This window comes from Pelophylax lessonae (assembly GCF_965119305.1).
Source record: "Pelophylax lessonae genome assembly, chromosome: 12".
In the NCBI taxonomy this organism is placed as follows: domain Eukaryota; kingdom Metazoa; phylum Chordata; class Amphibia; order Anura; family Ranidae; genus Pelophylax; species Pelophylax lessonae.
Genome location: NC_138779.1, coordinates 209,105,998 through 209,129,380, shown reverse-complemented (window position 1 = coordinate 209,129,380; position 23,383 = coordinate 209,105,998). Strand labels below are relative to the sequence as shown.

The 23,383-nt window shown below is 44.9% G+C and overlaps 1 protein-coding gene across 1 annotated transcript in view; it reads right to left on the bottom strand.

Moving 5' to 3' along the window:
- Positions 1–472: 472 nt before the first annotated feature.
- Positions 473–23,383, bottom strand: part of LOC309569016 (phospholipase A2 inhibitor and Ly6/PLAUR domain-containing protein-like) — a 41,438-nt gene continuing 18,527 nt past the window's right edge. The window contains exons 3-5 of the mRNA XM_082274777.1: positions 19,005–19,154; positions 5,812–5,952; positions 473–688 (exon numbers count right to left, since the gene is read on the bottom strand). Coding sequence (XP_082130903.1) covers positions 486–688; positions 5,812–5,952; positions 19,005–19,154 — 494 coding nt within the window. The 3' untranslated portion in view covers positions 473–485. The remainder of the gene's footprint in view (positions 689–5,811; positions 5,953–19,004; positions 19,155–23,383) is intronic.

Below are 23,383 nucleotides of genomic sequence, written 5' to 3'. Positions count from 1 at the left end.
TTTGGCTTGAATTGAACTTTAAAGCAAAACTTTGTCCATTACAACTTGATAAAAAAAATAATGTTCTTTAACAAGGAACCTACATTCCACATTAATAATGCTGCTACTAAAATTAGTGTGTGCTGTAAATTGCCTCCAGCCTTGCTCCGGTTTCTTGCCGGAGGTTGCAATTTGCTAAAGCCCAGAGCCCCTGAGCAGCAGTAAATCTTTAGGCTGCCAGCAGACCGGCCTCTAAATTTTCATCAGTGCTGAAAAAAGGAGGGCATCTGAGCATGTATAGAGAAGGGTGCGGCCATGTTTAATCAGTAGAGGCACTTATGTTTTACATGGCTGTACCTGCAAAAGGGGCCAGCTTGAAGTGATCTAGCAGGACTTCATTTTCTGTCTAAAGTTCCACTTTAATTAATATACAGCATTTTAAGCAATTGTTTTTTTACTGTAAAATATTTACTTTACCATATGTATGTGTAGACACAAGAATGTCTTTAAAATAAGAATTTAAATAAGAAGAAAGCTAAGAAGGCGGGCAGATAAAATGAGCTGAGGAGGTTGAAGCTGCCATTACTGCAGAAGGTTGTCACGACTATGTTTAGATTTTGGTCTCCATATTTCACATTCTGGTTTCCGAGCAAGTTACAGACACTTGGCGTGGCACAGCCACGAACGATGGATGCCGATGTTGTGGATCCTGTGGGGTTAAAAACATGAAAGAATAAAAAAAAAAAAGGCATGCAAGGCAATAACTCTAAAACAAAGATGCCACCTACATATAATAACTCACATATACAATTAGGAAAACAAAAGAGGAGAACGTCCCATGGGGATTTGGGTGGACAGGGCTAGTCAAGAGGTAAAAGTAGTACAAGTGCCTGGCAGACAATGTCGGCATGCATGCAGTATACTTCTTCGATTTCAGGATCTTTTTTGAAGCTGGGTGTTTTTGGAGGCAAATATAATAAAGAATACCTTGGGGACCCCTTGCATCTCCCTATTAAAGGAACGCCAGTCCGGCCATATCAGGGACCTTCCACAGGTATACCCTAATACCATGTGACTGTATGGATTCACATCCGCAGTTATTCTTCTGAGGTTCTCCATTCCTCTATCCCAGCATCTCTTATCTTTTTGCTGTATAATACTGTTCTTAACTACACAGCTTCTTGGTCAAGACATGTGACATTTATTTTGGGAAGTTGTAAGTTTCCAATATACAGAACCCTGAAGAAGGGCACACCCGAAACACGTTGGGTCTCTTTGGAACACATACCCCCCCAGCTAGTCACCAATTGTTTGTATGATCCTCTTTTGTGTTTCAATCGCATTTTTAAGTTTTAAGCTACAAATAAATACAAAAAACATACAATAACATGGTAATAAATTCAACCTATATCATACTTTTCTTTATAGAGCATGCACAATAGTGAGATGGGCTGTTATAAACTCATCTAGGCAGAGAGGGTCACGCTCTCCCACACCCGAGAGGCAAGCCCCTTACTAGTCTCCAGTGGTGGCTGGTGCTCCATGGGCTGGGGGGGCGGCAGACAGATCGAACCATACCACCCCCCCCCCCCCGGACCACACCAGGCCGCACACCATACCCCCCCCTGGCTCACTGACCCTGCCTGGACATGAGGAGGGAGGGCAGGCAGCAGCAGCAAACGGCTTTTGCTCCTTCCTCCTCAGTCTTCTGCATCTCCTCCCTCCTCCTCCATGGCCAATGGCATGGTTTCTCCTTTCAGCCAATTGAGGAACGGGTCTCAGATCCGCTTCATGATTGGCCAGAAGGAGGATCCATGTGACAATAGCGAGTATTCATTCGCTATTGTCACACAACTGGGTGGGCTCGGGGCACAGTGCCACCCTTTTTTTAGCCTATTAGAGCCTCTGGCTCTAATCACATGCTAAAAAAAAATTAAATAAAAAAGCTCCCCGGCGACCTGCGTGTAGATTAGGGGGCCGGACGCATGGATGGGGGTGGCACCCCTGCGCCCTCAATCAACCATCTGCCACTGCTAGTCTCTCTCTTTGGCTAGAGGAAGCCGCCATGACGGGGGTGGAAGTGATCTACCCAGCGGATTAAGAGTATGACCCTCTTTTGCAAGCTCTATATTCATCAATTATTGGTTTTATTCTCCTCTCAGCATACAGAGACACCTGGTCTCTATAAGCATTTTTTATGGTTTGTATATAATAAAAAATTGTTTTAGTCTTGAAACCTACTATTGGAGTATCTTTTGTATGTTTGGTCGCCCACATAGTCCCACTCCTTAGGGGGTATTGTTTGTATCTGCTACCCAAATTAGCTGCTGTTGATGCTTAGACAAATTTGGTGTGAAGGAACTCGAGTGGTCTGCAGAGAGCCCTCACCTCAAGCCTACTGTACATCTTTGAGATGAATTAAACCGCTGATTGGGAGTCAGGGTTTCTCATCCAGCGTCAACATCTGACCTCACCAATGCCATTTTGGGTGGATTCACAAAAGACACTTTGCAAAATCTTGTAGAAAACCTTCTCAGATATAGGGGAACGTCATACCCGCAAAGGGGGCAAGCTTTTTAATATTGGTCATGGTTTTAGAATGGGATGTCCAACAAGCTCATATCGGTGTAATGGTTGGGTGTTCATGAACTTTTAGCAATATAGTGTATGTATGTGTACTTTGCTGTTTGGCTGGAGTTCAGCTTCAATGTTGACAGCACTGAAACATTATAAAACTGGTGGATTCTTTATGTGATCCAAAAGACCTGTATAGTGTTCTGCTCAAGCTCTCTGGAGGGGGTACTAGTCCTTAATATCCACTGCTGAGTGCTGGTTAGGAGAGAGCCCATCCCAACTTCTATGATCACTCAGTGTGAAGGAAGGCATCCCTGTGACTGCACACCCATATCATTCCAAGTACAATAGTAAGGGACAACCTCAGCCTGGACTTTGGCCAGACCATGCCCCCAACGCATTTTGCTCCACCCCTTGGAGCTTAGTCATGGGGAGATGACTAAGCACATCATGACCAAGATCAGAGGGGCGGAGTGAAACGTGTTGGAGTCATGGCCTGGTCAGAGTCCAGGCTGAGGTGATCATTTACCATTGTACTTGGGATTATACGGATGTGCGGTCACAGGGAAATCTTCCTTCACACTGGTGGAAAATGCATACTTCTCTTAATGGAATCTTGATACCTGATTATCTTGCGGAAATGTTCCCAAAGAGCTAGAATTAACCTGGAGAGGACCCAAGCATCACCTTCCCCAAGCAAGCAATGATTACCTAATGAACCACACATGGTTTTTGATGTCCCAGATGAGAACCACATGAGGCACAAGTCCTACCTTTCTTAATGAGCTTGCTGCCATGACACGGTGGGAACCAGTGACAGTAATACAGTGATCAATGCTAAAAATATGCACTGTCACTGTACTAATGACACTGGCTGGGAAGGGGTTAAACATTTAGGGCAATCAAAGGACCAAGTGTAGCCACCCAGATCTGGCCATCTCTGCTGCTGATTCCTGACAGACATCCTGAGAGATGGCCACTTTACGTTTCCCTCAACCAGCCTTCAAGACACTAAGGACAGGACAGTATTGATTGGAACATTAATTTTTAAGTTGAATTTACTCTAAGTATTAAAAGTACTTCCTGAACCCATTAGAAGAACCACATGAGGCACAAGTCCCAACAATTCTTCTGTTTCAAGTATTTTATTGAATAATGCAAGTGAGTAACAACGTTTGACATACAGAATAATGCAAGGTAATGTAAACAAAGCTCGGTAACAGAGCATGACCAATAACTGTAACTACAGCAAATCGTGAGGGTTAGTAGACAAGGGGCGGTAAAATGGGTTGTCACGAGAGAGTAGTGATTGGCAGTACCAACCCACCGGCACCCCATAAAGGGATCACACTGTGCCTAGGTGGGGAGGCAAAACCAACCAATTGTTAAACTAAAAGGGAACAGTACCCAAATCTACCGTATCGTGTGGGAAGAGGCAGGGGGATGAGAGGAACCTCACGGGTATCTACCAAACAGGAAAAACATAGGCTACAGTCAGCCAGAATGAGGGAGCAAGTCGAACGGGTAACCTGTAAACTGTAGTTAAAATGACAAGGTAGAACAAACTCAGACGTTGTAGGAGCTACAACATATGTATGCAGAAGGAAGGAAGCAGGGCGAGGGGGGACAGGGAGAAGGGGGTAACGAGAGGGGACAAGGATATAAGGGGGAGGGGTAGAAAGAGGGGGAAGAGGAAGGATCGCCGGGGGGGGCCAGTACATAAGGAGTGGGGGTTTTGGGCCCCCAGGTTTGGTTCAGGGCAGCAGTAGGGAGCTATCAAAATTGGGGGGCAGAAAATTGTCAACCCAAGGTTGCCAGATTCTATCATATTTCTCGACTGTATCCGTCAAAACAGCATCGATTTTGGCGTGAATCATAGTGTTGGTGATTCGGTGTTTCACTTCAGTCAACGGCAGGTGTGGGGATTTCCACGCTTTCGCAATGGTTTGTTTAGCCGCTGTTGTGACCTGTAGGAACAGTTTGTGGCGGAATTTGGACACATTATCCGGTTTTACATTCAAGAGAGCCAGTAGAGGGTCAGACGAGATCGGAACGTCCATCAGGGTGGAGAGGATATGGAAGACGGCCTGCCAAAACTTTTGCACCAATGGGCAAGTCCACCAAATGTGCAAGTGTGTGCCTGGCTCCAGGCAACCTCGAAAGCATGTAGCAGATTAGGAGGGTGAAAATTTTGCAATGCATGCGGGTACTAAATACCACCGAATCAGCACTTTGTAGTTTGTTTCCGAGGCTACTATATTTTGTGAGGCCGTCTTCGTTGATTGCCAGATTTTGGACCAATCTTCAACATCTATGGCAGACCCAAGATCCTGTTCCCACTTAGTAGTATACGCGGGTGGAGTGCGGTCGGGGGAGTCAGTGAGTCTGGTGTATAACGAGGATATGAGGCCCCGGGCATGTGGGTCATGGAGGCAAGTGTGTTCAAAAGAAGTCATGTTGGGTAAGGAAGAGTCAGTGTGGATACATTTGGCCAGGAAGTGCTTAATTTGTAGGTAGCGAAAGATTTCCGAGTTCGGTATATTGTGAGATTCACAAAGCGTTGGAAAAGGCTTAAAGGAGTTGAATGTGATCATGGAATGTGCTCTGAGAAGGCCAGCGGTCACCCAATTACGGAATGCCCATGGGGTTTCCCAGGCTGGGGGGAAGGATGGGTTGTGTAGAAATGAAAGCAGGGGGTTGTGGGGGGATTGGAGCTGATACTTAAATTTAAGGGTATCCCAAAGACGCAGGGAATGACATAGGATAGGATTCGAAACAGACCGGCGGTCCGACGGTGTCAGCCATAATAAATTAGCCACAGAGAGGGGATTGCATTCGACCGCTTCAAGGGGCACCCAAAGGGGGATTTCATGAGCAGCATGCCACTTAGTCAGCTGGGCTAATTGGGCCGCCTGATAGTACTTGGCGTATTGTGGGAGACCCAAACCGCCTTGTAGTTTGTGAAGATGGAGGATTCGGCGTGAAACTCTAGGTCTGGTCTTAAGTCCCAACAATTCTTAATGAACATGCTGCTGCCTTGGTGGGCATTTGGAAAATCCCATCTTTGACCTTTTTTCTCATTTTATTCTAAAGCCCAACTTGATTTATTATTTTTTTTGAGGGTGTCGAGGCAAGCCCCATGTGCCCAGAAGTAAGAAATTCCCAGCAATGTTATTATACAACAAGCACAGCAGATTATTCTCCCAAAAGTTAAGAAGTCGAGGCATGTTTCGGCATATCACATAACATAGAACATACCTGTAAGAGATGTAGACATTCGTCCGCATTGTGTCTCATTGCCCGTGCACTGCAGGGTGTTAGAGGAGCTACAATAGTCACTTGTAGATGAGGAACAGGTGCTACAGGTCAGATTGTTTAAAGAGCTACTCGGTACTGGCACTGCAAAAAAAAAAAAAATTAATAATTTGCTATGATCACAAATTTGAATTTATGGGACACAGAAGTCAAAATATACAATAGTTAATTTTATTTTATTTCTAGTTTCCCATTTGAAAACTCAGATTTGGCTGTAGATAGATGAATTAGCTAAAACAGTCTGTTACCTGAGCATTCCATAAATTATATCTAAACCTTCATATGCAAAACAGGCCTGGGACAAGGGATGGGCAGCTGCCGTGGTATCATGTGAGGTAAGGAGGGAGGTGCTGCCAGGAGATTTATGTTGGCACGGAGAATTTGGGGGAAAGAATTGTTCTAGAAAGGGAAAATTGGGGGGGGGGGGGGGGTTAGGAGTGATGATTTAGGGGGGGGGGGTTGTGGTAGAAGAGCTAATATGGTGGTGGGGGGAGAATTTGTGCTAGGATGGGCATTTCAGAGGGAGGAATTTATCCTAGGAGGGGAACTTAGTGTGGGAGGGGGGGGGGGTTTCTAGAGGGGAGGAATTTGGATTTGGGTTGGGGGTCAGAGATTATTTGTGCTAAGAGGAGACGTTTGAGGGGTAGAGAATTTGGGCTAGAAGAGGTGATTTTTTGGGGTTATTTGTGCTGGAATTATTTGGGGAGAGGATTTGAGCTGGAAGGGAGAATGGGGAAGCAAAGATTTGTACTGGAAGATAGTGGAATTTAGAGTGTAAACATTCAGATTAATGCTAGATTTTATTTATTTTTTTTGGTGGGGGGGATTTTTGCTGACACAAACTACTCATATCTTAGGGAGGGGGTGCAGTTTGGAATGCCCCCCCCCCCCCATAGGCGTAAGCAGGAGGTGTACCAGATATGCCTGGGCACACCCTAATCACTACGTGTGGTGCAGATTCTCCCTACTGCCCGGGCTTTGTCTGCGTTGTAAGCCCCCCCTCCACCCCCCTCCCCATCCCGCATTGCTGTTGGCTTCCCTTCTCTCTTCCCAGCTGCTGCGGGGAATACTTCAGGATGGAGAGTGGGGGGGAAGGGGCTAGTAAATATGTCATCTACCAGCGCTTTCCTTTTCTAAATGAATACTCACTCACTGGGTCCATAACTGAAGCATAGTAAACTTTTTACTATGTTGGTTTGTGAATGAACAGGAAGCCGCTCAGAACAGGGCACTTCCCATTCATTCACTGCCCTGTGCAGCTGAGGCTACAGAGAAAGACATGCTTGTCTTAGCTTTGGGGTGCACACCCTAATGCAATAGGCTGCGCACACCCTATGCCCTGGGCTCTAGATGACATTGTCTCTGCACTGTATGCAAATGTTATATATTTCAGTTTACTGGTCCTTAGATGTGGCTGCATTCGTTTTCTTCTTTCATGCCAATAGAATTTTCTGCAATTACCAGAGTTGTATAAAGTACTCGAAACCCATACTTGAGTAAAAGTACAAGTGCTCGATCAAAAAGTGACTTGAGTAGAAGTGGAAGTGCTCAATCAAAAAGTGACTTGAGTAGAAGTACTAAAGTATTCAACATTTTTTGTACTTAAGTATTGCAAGTAGTTTTTTAAAAAAATGTTGCTACTCAAGTACTGAAAGTAAAAGTACAAGTACTGTGTTATGTAGTTATTAAAGAAAGAAGTCAAAAGTTTGAACATCATATTGTTTTTTATTATTTCAAATGCAGCTTTTATTTATACATACAGTAGCATTTATTTTCGTATGCGCTGATAATACACGTGTTTTGAGCTTCATGAAACCTGCCATCTACTGTTCTGGCAGTGGTAATTTTTATAATTGTAACGAGTAACTATGCAGCACAAAAAAAAAATATTGGAGTAGAAGTATTGAAATCATTGAAAAAATGTAGTGAAGTAAAAGTGGAAGTAGGAGAAAAAAATTCTACTTTAGGAAAGTACAGATACCGCCTTTCCGTACTTAAGTACAGTAGTAAAGTAGTTCTACTTAGTTACTATACATTTTTGGCAATTACTGAAAAATTCTGTGGATCCTGCCAGAAATCTTGGGGTTGATTTACTAAAAGGCCAATAGGCTGTTCACTTTGCAAGGATTGCTTGGTGACTGGTGAAATTTCACAGTTGATTATTGTTTTAGTAAGAACACATGTTATAGCTTGCATGTTCCTGTTACCAAACATTGCTAAATGTTTAAAATTAACATTGTAAAAGCTGTATGTTATATCTTCGATATTTAATAAAAATATTTTTGAAAAAAAAAAAAAAAAGAAATTTCACTTTGCAAAGATTACCTAATCACATGTAAAACCACCAGGGTGGGTGTTCAGCAGCATCTAGTGCAAACGTTCATATCACTCAGAGGTCTTTGTGAAATGTTTCTTGGTTAAGATTCAAATACAACCATCGCTTTTTGTGGGAATTTCCTTTCTCAGGGCTATTGTGCATAAATATCTCATATAAATTATATGTTTTGAGATATTTATGGTATGTTACACTTTTTATTGTTAGTTTGCTCATTAGAGCTGTTTTGCTTTGTCTTTTAACATTACTTCGCAGTAAAGCAAGGAAGCATAAAAGCCTGTGCAGTATATTAATGTGCTAAACAAGACATACATACACACACACATACATATACATATACATATATATATATATATATATATATATATATATATATATATATATATATATATAGTGAGGGATTAGCTCGGTGGCGGGTGTGGATGACCCCTTTGGGGCGGGGGGTTCGTTACACAGGGAGATAGCCGTGGAGTGGTTGAAAACAACAGTTTATGGTTTATTCTTCCAATGTCTTCAAACAAGTGCATGCAGCAAAAACATCCAAAATAAAATAAAACACAAAATAAAACCTTGCCATTGTGGGCGGCTACCTTCTCACACACAGGAACCTATCTTAACCACTTTACCACCGGAGGATTTTGCTGTCTTCCGTCCAGGCCACTTTTTGCGATTCGGCGCTGTGCGACTTTAACTGACAATTGCGCGGTTGTGCGATGCTGTACCCAAACGAAATTTACGTCCTTTTTTTCCCACAAACAGAGCTTTCTTTTGGTGGTATTTGATCACCTGTGCGATTTTTACTTTTTGCGCTATAAACAAAAAAAGAGCGTTTATTTTGAAAAAATAACTATTTTTCACATTTTTTTATATGAAATTCCCCCCCAAAAAAATGTAAAAATCAAATTTTTTTAAAATTTTTGGCTAATTTGTTTTCTGCTACATATGTTTAGTAAAAAAAAAATCGCAATAAGCGTATTTTGATTGGTTTGCGCAAAAGTTATTGCGTTTACTAACAAAGGGAAAGATTTCTGTCATTTTTGGTGGGTTTTTTTTAACGCGTAATGGCGGTGATCTGCGATTTTTTTTTGCGGGACTGCGAAATTGCGGCGGCGGACAGATCGGACCCTTGACTGACATTTTTGACACTTTTGGGGGTACCAGTGACATTTCTACAGTAATCAGTGCTATATATATATGCACTGTTACTGTAAAAATGACACTGGCAGGGAAGGGGTTAATTTTATTGGAGAGGGAGGGGTTAATGTATGCCTGGTGCTTACTGACGTGTGGGGGGGGGAGGTGACTGTGTGACAGAAGGACAGATCGGATGTCCAGCTATGCTGAACACTCCGATCTGTCAGTCCCTGTCACTATGGAGATCCGCCCGCTGTGTTTACACACAGCGGGCAGATCTCCAGACTCGATCCCCGAAGATCGGGGTAGAGCAGCGGCAATCGCCGCTGCTCCTCCGCTGGCCCGACTCCCGCTGTGAATGAACACAGCAGGAGCGAGCCTCCGGCGGCGCGCGAGCGCCACCCACAAGGGGCGGAGTCCAGCGGCGTAGGTCTACGTTGCTGGACGGGATCGCGGGACTTTGCCGCAGTAGCCTCCATGTGAGCGGAGGTAAAGTGGTTAAGGAAGTCTGTCCCCAACCTACTGTTGGGCAGACTTGGCTGATCATACAGCAGACTCTCAATAGTCCATGTTTGTTTCTTCACACAACAAATGTCCATTGAACATGTCCCTTTTCCTCTTCACATTGAACATGTCCCTTTGCTTGTCTCTTCAAAGCCAGTAGCTAACAGTTCATTTATTTCTTCCACATAGAAATAGTTCATTTTCTCACCTTGAGAAGTCTTCACACTTTTTTACTCTCCTCAGCGCACATCGCTCCAGGAGGTCTTCCCCATGCCCACACAGCTTCAGGGGGAATCCCTTCTCCCATGCCCACATGGCGTCGGGAGGTACACATGTGACTGTCCTCCTCTCCCCAGCTTCACACAGCGTCAGGAGGCAGCAATCCTTAGACTTCCTTTGGACAAATTATAGAGGCCTTAATTTCCTCATTCTGAACAGCTGAATGGTTTTCAACTTCCTGCTGGCTATCTCTGCAGCCGACACCCTATATTAATTGGTGAATTTTCTAAACCAGGTGGAAATGTATCTCCTGTCTGTGACTACATCCACAGATTTACCTGACTTCCTGTTATATATATAAATATATATATATATATATATATATACATATATATATATATATATATATATATATATACATATACACACACACACACACATACATACACACATATACATATGTATGTGTATATATATATATATATATATATATATATATATATATTGTAAGGGATTAGCTCGGTGGTAGGCGTATGGGTGACCCCTTTGGGGGGGTCGGCACACAGGGAGATAGCCGAGGAGTGGTTGAAAACAATAGTTTTTGGTTTATTCTTCAAACAAGTGCATGCAGCAAAAACATCAAAATAAAATAAAACACAAAATAAATCCTGGCCGCTGTGGGCGTCTACCTTCTCACAGCTGGAACCTGCCTAAGAAGTCTTCCCAACCTACTGTTGGGCCGACACTGCTGATCCTACAGCAGACACTCAAATGTCCATTTGTTTGCTTTTCACACAGCACAAACATTGTCCATTGAACATGTCCCTTTGTTTTCTTTCACACAGAAACACTTCGTCTTCTCACCTTTGAGACGTCTTCACTCGTTTTTACCCTCCTGAGCGCACACCGCTTCAGGAGGTCTTCCCCATGCTCACTCAGCTTTCAGGGGGCACACAGGACTGTCCTCTACCCACATGGCGTCAGGATGCAGCACTCAATAGATTTTCTCTGGACAAATTATAGAGGCCTTGATCTCCTCATTCTGAACAGCTGAATGGTTTTCAACTTCCTGCTGGCTCTCTCTGCAGCCAACACCCTATAGTATCAGTGAACTTTCTAAATCAGGTGGAAATGTATCTCCTTCCTGTGACTACATTCCCAGATTTACCTGACTTCCTGTCACATACCCCCCCCTCTTGTTTCAACCCTAGGGTTGGGACACAGATTTCCAGGCACGCATGTGTCAAGCACTGCTGACTCACTGATAAGCCTCCTAGTATCCTCAAGCTTCCGGGTGAAACTGTTTCTGTCATCTTCATTGACAGATTTCTCATAAATGTCACACAGTTTGTCTCTCATCTCATATACACATTCCCTAACTGCATTTTTGGCATCATTTCGCTCCTTCTCAAGTTTGTCTTGCATACAAGTTTGTCCTATCCGCCATGGAGGACCGTGATCCATAGGCAACTCAATTGTGCTAGTCTTAATGTCTTCAACATTCTTGAGCCGCCTCTCTCTGCAATCCATAAAGGTTTTCCACAAAACTTTGAGAACCTCTGCTTCACTAAGCTTTGTTCCAAGTAGGGACTCTTGACGTCCCTCTGTGACTGGAGTTGCTTCTCCATACAGCTGTACACAATCATTGACTCTTTGTTTCTTGAGTTTAGCTTGCTCTAAGATGCTGTGCAGAGGATTTTTCATTTGCGACACCAGGCTGTCACCCATTTCTTCAAAGTGACCCCTGTTCCTTTTTCCAGAGACATCAATATCATTCACCAAACATGTTATATTCAGAGGCAGATCTGAAGCATTTGCACTCATCAACTTCTTAAACATTTCGCCCTCCTGAGCGAGTCGCAGTAAAGGCCTACTATTTGATTTGATATCCAGTTTATATTTCTTGCCCAACTCTTCACAGAAGTAGCCAATCAGAACATTATCAACTTTCCTTCCACCAACATAGGGGTCAAAGGCAACAACACAGTTGAACCCAGCAATCTGGGTGGTATCCATTATAGACCTCCTCTCTGCATCAGTGAAGAAGCATGGAACTGCAACACATTCTTTTACAGGTTTCTTCAATGCACTTTCTGCTGAACTATTTGACCGCTCAAGGTCACCTAGTTCCTTTTCTCTATCTGAATTCCACATGGAATGTATCTCAAGATCACGATCAAATTTCTGCCACCTGTCTTTCACCAGTTCCATTTTGGAAATATTCCCTGAAAGGCACTTGAACTTAATTTGCTTCACGTTTTCATCAACAGCCTTAGTTTTCTCCACTAGGTGGCGTTTGCTTTTTTCTCCCAGATTTATATCACTTGCTTTAGTTTTCTCCGCTTTAGTTTTCTCCACTAGGTTTTCAGCCTGAACTGAGAAAACATCACATTTCTTACACAGCTCCTTTGTTTGCTGAAGTTTTTGAAGGAACGGTTTATTCCACAGGGGTGATTCAAGCCACATGTCATCACATTTCTGGGGCTCACTCAGGACAGACCCCAAAACTCTGATCCTTTTAAAAACTGCATCAGGCACACTATCCCCTCTTTGGGACAGATCCTCTGTTGCCTGTAATTCCTCTTCCAGTTCCTGCAACGGAATCTTCATCTCTTCTACTTGCTGTTCTAAGGCTCGCTTAGACTTTTCTAGCTCCTGAACGCTTTTCACAACATCATCCTTGGAGCTGACCAATTCTTCCATTTCTGTACGCAGCTGTTTGTTAACACTTTCTAGTTCAGCCTTACACTCTAGAGCTTCCTCCAAAGAGCGAGCCAAGAACAGGGCTTTGCTCTCGTTATCACGCACCTCCGTTTCTGCACGTGCGCGTTCTTCTGCATATTTTGCAGACACAGTCTTCTCTTCACCAAGCATCTGATCAAACTTCTTTTTCACATCTTCAACACACTGTAATGAACCAACGCTTTCTTCCATGCGTTTTTTCATATCCGCTATCTGAGCCTCCAATGTTGCGACTTGCTCTGATAGGTTTTTCTTTGCTTCCGCCTCCTCTTTTAATTGTTCCAGGAAGCCATTTTTCTCATCTTCCATTTGTTTGAGCTTTGTGCTAAAACTCAGCCTTTGACACCTCTCTTCCTGTAAGAGTTCCTGCGTGTCTTGCAGCTGCGATTCCAAGATAGAAAAATCTTCCGCAATTTCTCTAGATTTGCTGTCTGCTTGAGAAAGCTGATTTGTAACATTGTCCAACTCAACCTGCAGTCGGTTTGCCTTCTCTGACAGCTTAGCACACAATCAGTCACCTTCTGACACCTTGACTTGCGATTCCAGAAGCTGTGCCTCTACTTTTTCCCTCTTATGTTCACAATCTCCTTTTCCCTGCATAAGAGCCTTCACCTCATTGGCTAGCATCTGGGAATAAGAATGTAATTCTGCCACACAGGCTTCTTTCTCCTTTAACTGCTGCTGGACACGTTGGGCTTCCCCTTTCCAACTTTCACAGTCCGCACGCCATTCATCTACCACATTGCTCAAAGTAGTGAGCTCATACACAGTACTCAGTAATTTAGCCTCTCTTTCACTTTTCTCTTTGTCGCTGAGAGACAATGTCGCTTTCAGAGCAACATTCTGTTCCTGCGACTCCTGCAGGTCTATTTTTGTAGCTCCCAAAGACTGAAGACTTTTTTCCAGCTGATTACGCAACTCCAACATATCAGCCATACTTTGCTTCTGCAAAGTCTGAATTTCACTTTCCTTTTCCATGAGAATGGTATCTTTCTCCATTATAGTCTCTCTGCGTTTTTGCAACTCGACCAAAAGAAGAGCAGTGGATTCTTCCCACTGTGACACATGAGACTTGAGTAGTTCATTCGTTTCCTGCAAGTTTCTATGCTCCATTTTAAGCAATTCCAAGGCTTGTTCCTTTTCTTCCATTTTCCGTTGCAAGGCATCCAACTCAGCCCTGCACACATACTCGGTTTCCTCCAAACCGATGGCCTCCATTGGCTGCTGGCGTCTCTGTTTCCAGCCTGCCATGCTCTCTTGATGAGCCTTTTGTTGAGCTGCAAAGCTCCGCTGAAAATCCGCATTTGCCTGCTGTTGAGCTGCATTTGCCTGCTGTTGAGCTGTATTTGATATAATCAGTTGTTTCAACATCTCCATTTTGAGCTTACTTTTCATCTGAGCACACTGCGTCTCCATAGCAGTTTCATCAGTGTTGCTAGGGACAACAACCTTCCTCTTTAGTAGACTCTCTTTAGGCATGGATGGGGCTGGTTCAGACGGTAACATCCCCTCCATCCATAGAATCCGGTCTCTCATTTCATCTATCTTTGCATTCTTCAGGCGTTTTGAACGCCCCATCTTCAATAACTCCACAAACAAATTTTTCACAGTCCAGCAAAAAATTTTCAGACCACTGTCTCTTTAACACATGTAGTTTTTCTCTCTCTTGCAAGATCTCTTTTCCTGCACACACAGTTTGTGCAGTCCCTTGCACCAGACACAACAAAGTTCATCAAAAAATTTTGAGACCCCTGTCTCTTTAAAACACGTTTTTTTTTTTTTTGTTTTTTTTTCTGTCAGGATCTTCTCTCCTGCACACATAGATTGTGCAATCTCATGCACCAGACAAAGTTCATCAAACATTTGCACTTCCTTGCAGGGATCTTCGCTTCTGCCCACTGCATACCTCCACCATATGTAAGGGATTAGCTCGGTGGTAGGCGTATGGGTGACCCCTTTGGGGGGGTCGGCACACAGGGAGATAGCCGAGGAGTGGTTGAAAACAATAGTTTTTGGTTTATTCTTCAAACAAGTGCATGCAGCAAAAACATCAAAATAAAATAAAACACAAAATAAATCCTGGCCGCTGTGGGCGTCTACCTTCTCACAGCTGGAACCTGCCTAAGAAGTCTTCCCAACCTACTGTTGGGCCAACACTGCTGATCCTACAGCAGACACTCAAATGTCCATTTGTTTGCTTTTCACACAGCACAAACATTGTCCATTGAACATGTTTTCTTTCACACAGAAACACTTCGTCTTCTCACCTTTGAGACGTCTTCACTCGTTTTTACCCTCCTGAGCGCACACCGCTTCAGGAGGTCTTCCCCCATGCTCACTCAGCTTTCAGGGGGCACACAGGACTGTCCTCTACCCACATGGCGTCAGGATGCAGCACTCAATAGATTTTCTCTGGACAAATTATAGAGGCCTTGATCTCCTCATTCTGAACAGCTGAATGGTTTTCAACTTCCTGCTGGCTCTCTCTGCAGCCAACACCCTATAGTATCAGTGAACTTTCTAAATCAGGTGGAAATGTATCTCCTTCCTGTGACTACATTCCCAGATTTACCTGACTTCCTGTCACAATATACAGTGCTGTATTTTGGCCTAGGCCAACAATGCCCAGGCCTAGGACAGCACTTTGCAGGGGGGGCAGCAAAAAAGCCACCCCCCTCCAACTGAGACTCCATTGGCCACTTCTCTCACCCCCCCCTCTCTCTCTCCCTCACCCCCTTTCTCACCCCCCCTCCTCTCTCTCTCACCCTCCCTCTCTCTCTCTGTCCCACCCCCTCCCCCCCCCCCCTTGTGAGATCTCAGGGGTTCATGCTGGGACTTTACTTCAATTTTGGAGGGAGTCACATCCGTTAAAAAGGAAGGAGTGGGGCAAATTTACTTTGGAGGGGGGGGCGCCCAATTTTAGTCTTGCCTAGGGCAGCACAAAACCAAAATACACCACTGTGTGTATATATATATATATATATATATATATATATATATATATATATATATATATATATATATATATATATATATATATATATATATATACACACACATACATATATATATATATACACACACACACACACATACCCAAATTATAAAAATGCAACACTTTTGTTTTTGCCTCCTTTCTTCATGAGCTGAACTCAAAGATCTAAGACTTTTTCTATGTACACAAAAGGCCGATTTCTCCCAAATATTGTTCACAAATCTGTCTAAATCTGTGTTAGTGATCACTTCTCCTTTGCCGATATAATCCATCCACCTCACAGGTGTGGCATATCAAGATGCTGATTAGACAGCATGATGATTGCACAGGTGTGCCTTAGGCTGGCCACAATAAAAGGCCACTCTAAAATGTGCAGTTTTATCACACAGCACAATGCCACAAATGTCGCAAGTCTTGAGGGAGCGTGCAATTGGCATGCTGACTGCAGGAATGTCCACCAGAGCTGTTGCCTGTGAATTGAATGTTCATTTCTCTACCATAAGTCATCTCCAAAGGCGTTTCAGAGAATTTGGCAGTACATACAACCGGCCTCACAACCACAGACCACGTGTAACCACACCAGCCCAGGACCTCCACGAGACCAGCCACCCGAACAGCTGCTGCAACAATTGGTTTGCATAACCAAAGAATTTTTGCAAAAACTGTCAGAAACCATCTCAGGGAAGCTCATCTGCATGCTCGTCGTCCTCATCGGGGTCTCGACCTGACTGCAGTTTGTCATTGTCACCGACTTAAGTGTGCAAATGCTCATTCAATGGCGTCTGGCACTAGAGAGGTGTTCTCTTCACAGATGAATCCCGGTTTTCCCTGTACAGGGCAGATGGAGTTGTGTTGGTGAGGGGGTTCTAATATCAACGTTGTGGATCGAGTGGCCCATGGTGGTGGTGGTTTTATGATATGAGCAGGTGTATGTTATGGACAAGGAACACAGGTGCATTTTATTGATGGCAGTTTGAATGCACAGAGATACCGTGACGAGATCCTGAGGCCCATTGTTGTGCCATTCATCCGCAACCATCACCTCATGTTGCAGCATGATAATGCACATCCGATGTGAAAATATGTGATATTTACACTGTTTAGGAGATATTTACATTGCATGCAGACGATGACTAGGGATGATCGAACGGTTCGGGTCGACCATCGGTTCGACCCGCACATTGACTGTTCGAGGTTCGGCCGAATTTAGAACTTTTTGCTGAAAAAGTTCGGAATTCGGCAACCAGAACCGACCAAAATGCAATGGGACAGGAACTGTGCTTTAAAAGCCCATGATTGGACCAAAACCATTAGCAAAAGCCAATTGAGGGGGCAGGAGAATGCTAGGAATACTAATATGGTTACGCTCCTATAACACCTATATATGTGTAAGTGTAAAATACATATAAGTATGTGTGTATATATACCACTATACAGAAGTTCAGATGTTTTGCCTGCCTCCAAAAACCCCCCAAAAAATGCCTGCAACAACACACCTGGGTGTTTTTTTTTTTTTTTTTGGCACTAGCGTTTTTTTGGGCATTTTTTTGGGTTCTTTGGAGGCAGGCAAAACATCTGAACTTGTGTATAGTGGTATATATACACACATACTTATATGTATTTTACACTTACACATATATAGGTGTTATAGGAGCGTAACCATATTAGTGTTAATTATTTAATTAGCGCAAGCATATATTTCTGCTACTATCACACCTATATATGTCTAGGTGTATATATACATATAAGTATGTGTGTATATATACCCGTATACACAAGTTCAGATGTTTTGCCTGCCTCAAAAGACCCCAAACAAATGCCCAAAAAAACGCTTGCTACTAAACCGGCAAGGTGTGAAAATAGAGAAGCCACTATCCTGTTCTATAAGTGACCTAATACAAACAATCTTTTTTTTTTATGGTTCTGGACATGCTACAGAGCTGAAACTTCACAGGTACACTTTTTAGACCCCCCAGATACTAAATCCAAAGACATTTTTTTTTTTAATTTTTTTTTTTAATTTTTCCAATAATTGGCTCTCTATCAAAAATGACAATTTTTAAGAACTTTTTTTTGTGTGATTAATAGTCCCTGTGGTATGACCCAGAACCCTAGGCACTTTTTAGGGGCATTTATTGGGTTTTAGGGCTTCAAAATGGTGTTTTTTGATTACTGAAGTTCGGGTCCCATTGATTTCAATGGGGTTCTGAAATCCGGGCCGAACTTTCGGGAAGTTCGGATGTTCTGGCCGAACCGAACTTTTGAAAAGTTCGATCATCCCCAACGATGACGTCATCGGAGCATGCGCTCTGAAGAAACTGCCGCCCGTGCTGTTTCTTCAGAGCCCTGTGCCTTCACGTGGCTCCAGCCAGTAACACAACCGGAGTCCGCAGACCCGGAAGGAAGACGGGCTGCAACATTTCAATCCTCACGGTGTAGTGTGTTACCAATTGTTTTCTTGGTGACTATGGTCCCAGCTGCCTTGAGATCATTGACAAGATTCTCCCATGTAGTTCTGGGCTGAGTCCTCACCGTTCTCACGATCATTGAAACTCCACAAGGTGAGATCTTGCATGGAGTCCCAGACTGAGGGAGTGTGACAGTTATTTTGTGCTTCTTCCATTAGTGAATAATTGCACCAACTATTGTCAACCTCTCACAAAGCTGCTTGGTGATGGTCTTGTAGCCCATTCCAGCCTTGTGTAGATCTACAATCTTGTCCCTGGCATCCTTGGACAGCTCTTTGGTCTTGGCCATGGTGTAGAGATTGTAATCTGATTAATTGCTTCTGTGGACAGGTGCCTTATATACAGGACAACAAGCTGAGATTAGGAGCACTCCCTTTAAGAGAGTGCTCCTAATCTCAGCTCAATACCTGTATAGACACCTGGGAGCCAGAAATCCGGCAGATTGATAAGAGGGTCAAAAACTTATTTCACTCATTAAAATGCAAATTTTAAATTTTTTTGAAATGCGTTTTTCTGGATATTATTTTTGTTATTCTGTCTCACTGTTAAAATAAACCGACCATTAAAATTATAGGCTGATCATTTCTGTCAGTGGGAAAACGTACAAAATCAGCAGGGGATCAAATACTTTTTTCCCTCCCTCACTGTAGACTGGATAGACTGTTTATTCAAGGTTACCAGCTACTGTATGTATCTATGACATCTATGGTAAAGAAAATACATTTACAAACGTACTTACAAGGCGCTATGGCAGAGGTACAGTTGTCGGTGTCACAGCACGCGGTTGAGATTAAGACATAGCCCCCTGTAAACGTTAAGCTTCCGGTTATGTTGCATTGGTTATTGGGGACACATCCTCGTGTGAAAGTTGAAGCCGCAACAGTTGTACCTGAATACAAATAGTTTGTGAATATTAGCTGGTCAGCATGCATCCATGATAGAAAAAAAAACTGCACATTTCAATCATCATTTTTAAAGAGTCAATGTCACAGACTTTAAAAAAAATGCACAGAAAAAGCAAGTATTTCTTAGTTTATTTTTTTTATTTGCTCACAATTTCCCTTTGATCTTGCTAGCAAACTTTAGACGTTTTTTTTTTTTTTTTCCCCTAGCACGGTCCTCTTCCTTCTTGCACGTCACTGCCCTCTCCTCACGTGGGGAGTCTTCCAATTCCTCACAGTGCTGGCCCAGCTCTTCCGCCCCTCCCCTTACCTCTCTACATGGCCTGTTGGCAGTGTTGGTCATCTTACTTTAAAAAAGTAATTAGTTACAGTTACAAATTACTTCTCCCAAAAAGTAATTGAGTTAGTGACTCAGTTACCACATTGAAAAAGTAATTAGTGGGGGCGTGGCCTGCAGCGCTGTAAGATGGATGCTTAGACCAGCAGCTCCGCTCGGCCATCCGGGACTTCAGCCCACTACAGCCCACAAAGCGGGTAAATTTGCCTCTCCGACGATTCTGCAGCCCCCGGGAAGGATGAAGGGGAAGAAGGGCTCATCGCAGGCGAATCGGCTGGACGGTTTTCTCATCTCCTCCGCCGTGGGTCCCCGCCAGCATGGCGCGGGTAGGCCGCAACAGCACGCATCCCACTATTCCAGCGAGAGGGAGCATCAAGGCCAGCCTGTGAGGCAAGTAGCGAACCCGGACAGTGGAAACTCGTCCGGATCCTCCACTCCTCCCTCACCCTCAGCAAGGAGCCCGGCAAAGCAAAAGCCCAGGTGGAGTTCCCCGCCACCGGACACTGATCAGGCCTGCGGGATGGATCTCACAGCAGCTTCTCCACGGACTGGGGAGACCCCGGTGCAGACGCCAAGGGATCCCTTTGCTGCATTCCCCTCAGGAGACCAGCCAGTGTCTGCCTCTCTATTGAAAGACATGATGCATTCCCTGTGGTCCTCCCTCCACTCAGACCTTTACCAAGACCTCACTCAGACCAAGAAGGAGGTGAGACATCTGGAGTCCAGAGTAGAGCGTGTGGAAACATCTATGGAAAAATGCTCCCTCTCTCTCAACACCATGGTGGCTGCTCACAACGGCCACGCTGAGGACATTGCGTGGCTGAGAGATAAAGTGGCGGACCTCGAGGACCGATCCCGTCGGAACAATTTAAAGCTGAGGGGGATCCCAGAGACGGTTCAGCCCCAACACCTCAGGCAAGTGGCTACTGATCTTTTCTCTGCCTTGATCCCTTCCCTTTCAGCCTCTGACCTAGAGATAGATCGTATCCACAGGATCCCCAAGCCGGGCTTCATAGCCCCGGAACTGCCCAGGAATGTCCTCCTTAGGGTGCACTTTTTTCAGGTGAAAGACAGGATCCTCCAAGCTGCCCGCCAACTTCAAGTTATGCCTGGCGACCACCCCAACATTCAAGTCCTACCGGACCTCTCTAGGCACACGCTGCAAAAGCGTAGAAACCTGGCCACTGTCACCAAGGCCCTGCGCAACCACCGTATTCCCCACAAGTGGAAGCATCCTGCCCTGCTCACCATCACCTATCAGAACTCCACGGTGACCATCTCCTCCTTGGAAGAGGGTATGTCTCTTCTGACCAAGTGGGGAATCCTTGTAGACCGCAATGCTCCTCCTGAGGCTCCCCTGTCCGCCTCAGACCCTTCTGGAGACTGGCAAGTCTTCTCACGCAAGAGAGCCAAATCTAGGAGCTTTCCCCCTGGGGCTGGGAAAGACACCCCGCTACTTCCACCTTTGTCCCAGGCCTAGTTAGAGTCTCTGACCTACATGGCCCCTGTGTTATTGTTGCAGGCATTGCCTGCCCTTGGACTAATTCTTATGTTTTACCCTGCGCTTGGAGCACCCTGCACCTTGACTCCCTCCCTGCTCCGCTGTTCCAGAGCTCACCCCTTGTTCCGGTTTTTGTGTTCTACTGATCTCCTGCTCAATACACCCCTGTCTACTGACATCAGACTCCTGCAGCCTCTGGACTTTTTCAGATATCCACCATGACCATCAAGTTCTTATCCCTGAATGTAAATGGCCTCAACCACCCGGCCAAGAGGTTCTCCTTGTGGACTGAGTTGTCCAACAGCAAAGCGGATGTGGTCTCCATCCAAGAGACCCACTTTAAATCTGGTAATCATCCAAATTTCTCCCACAGGAACTTACCCGCTCTATTTTTCGCTAATGCCCCTGAAAAAAAGAAAGGAGTGATGATCGCAATAAGAGACACTGTGGCGTTCCGGCTTCACTCGCATACCCCAGATCCTGAAGGAAGGTTTCTCATTCTTCAAGGGGACTTCAACTCGACTCCCCTGACTCTTGTGGCTGTGTACGCCCCTAACAGCCACCAAAAACGCTTTCTCCACAGGCTTCTGAGAAAGGTCACCTCTGATGTGTATGGTAATTTGGTTGTGTGTGGGGATTTGAACATGGTTGTCGACCCTGGGCTTGACGCTTCGGCACCCGCCCGCGGCCGACAACTCTCCCTCAACTCCCTTCTATTGAGGGAACAGTTATATGATGTTTGGCGGTGCCTTCATGGCTCCGAAAGGGACTACTCCTTCTACTCTCATAGACATGGTTCATACTCGCGAATTGACATGTTTTTGACAGATCTCCCTTTGCTGGGTAAGGTCTCCTCCTCCGTCATTCGGAACATCACCTGGTCTGATCACGCGGCGGTTGAAATGGTGTTGGAGGAGTCTGGACCCAGGGAACGGACATCGATCTGGAGATGTGATACTAGGGTATTGCAGGATCCCTCTTCGGGTAAATTCATCAGGGACCGATTATCCTCCTACTTTGACATTAACACCCCTTCTGTTTCGGATCCTTGGATTCTGTGGGGTGCACACAAGGCATTTATTCGCGGTGTCTGCATCCAGCAGTCTGCAAGGATGAGGAAAGCCTATAACAAAACGCTGACTACCCTTCTAGCTGACATCAAGGTCCTGGAGGCCATGCACAAGACCTCGCCCACCCAGACTGTATCCTTGCAACTGTCCCAGAAGCGGGAATCCCTGAAATCCCATCTAATGTCACGTTATGACCGTCACCTCAAAACTCTTAAGCTCAAGTTTTATGCTCACACAAATAGAGCCGGTAAAGCCCTGGCCCTTCGCATTAAGCAACGTAGAGTTAACTCCCGCATCTCTTACCTCTCCCACAAAACTACTGGCGAAAGACTGTCACACCCTAGAGATATTGCTAACGAGTTTGCAGATTTCTATAGCTCCCTTTATAACCTAGCCCAAGACCCCAGCACACTGCACCCCACACCGGAGCTTGTTCGAGCATTCTTGGACAAGCTGCGTCTGCCTGTACTGTCCGAATCCCACTTATCTTCCCTAGCCTCCCCCTTTACGTCAGAGGACATCTCTAAGGCCATTAGAACGCTCCCCTCCGGGAAGTCCCCTGGACCTGATGGTCTATGTAACGACTATTATAAACTTTTTGCCTCCCTCCTTAGCCCTACCCTTGCGGATGTTTTTAACAAGGCAGCGTCGACGGCGCGGTTCCCCCCTGACATGTTATCAGCGTACATAACTACCATCCCTAAGCCGGGTAAGGACCCTAGCTCGCTAACTATCGGCCCATATCCCTCCTTAACAGTGATGTCAAAATTTATGCTAGATGCTAGGATTGTAGCGGCCCGCCTTCAACCTATTCTCCCCCACCTCATTAACCAGGACCAGATGGGCTTCATGCCTGGTCGCCAGACAGCTGACGCCACCAGGAGAATCATTGATCTTGTCCACTTGGCCGAAGCCTCGCGAACGCCTTCTCTGAATGGTACCCGCCAGGGGTGTCCCCTCTCCCCGCTCCTCTCGGCGAATGTTGATGCTCTCCTTAAGAAGACTGCCAAAGAGATGGCCTCCATTGCCAAGGTTGAACTATCTTGGAGTGGCAGGATGGCAGCGTACAAAATGTCAATACTTCCCCAAATCCTGTACATCTTCAGAGCGGTCCCCCTGATTTTTCTTAAGACGTGCTTAGATGCTTTAACTAGAGCTATGCGCCAATTTATCTGGTGCGGTAAGAGTGCTCGGGTAGCCACTTCTGTCCTGACGCAACCTAAGTGTCTGGGTGGAGCGAAGCTGCCCGACATTTCTCTCTATTACTGGTCGACTAGACTGGACCAGCTCAGGCCCTGGTTTCATGAT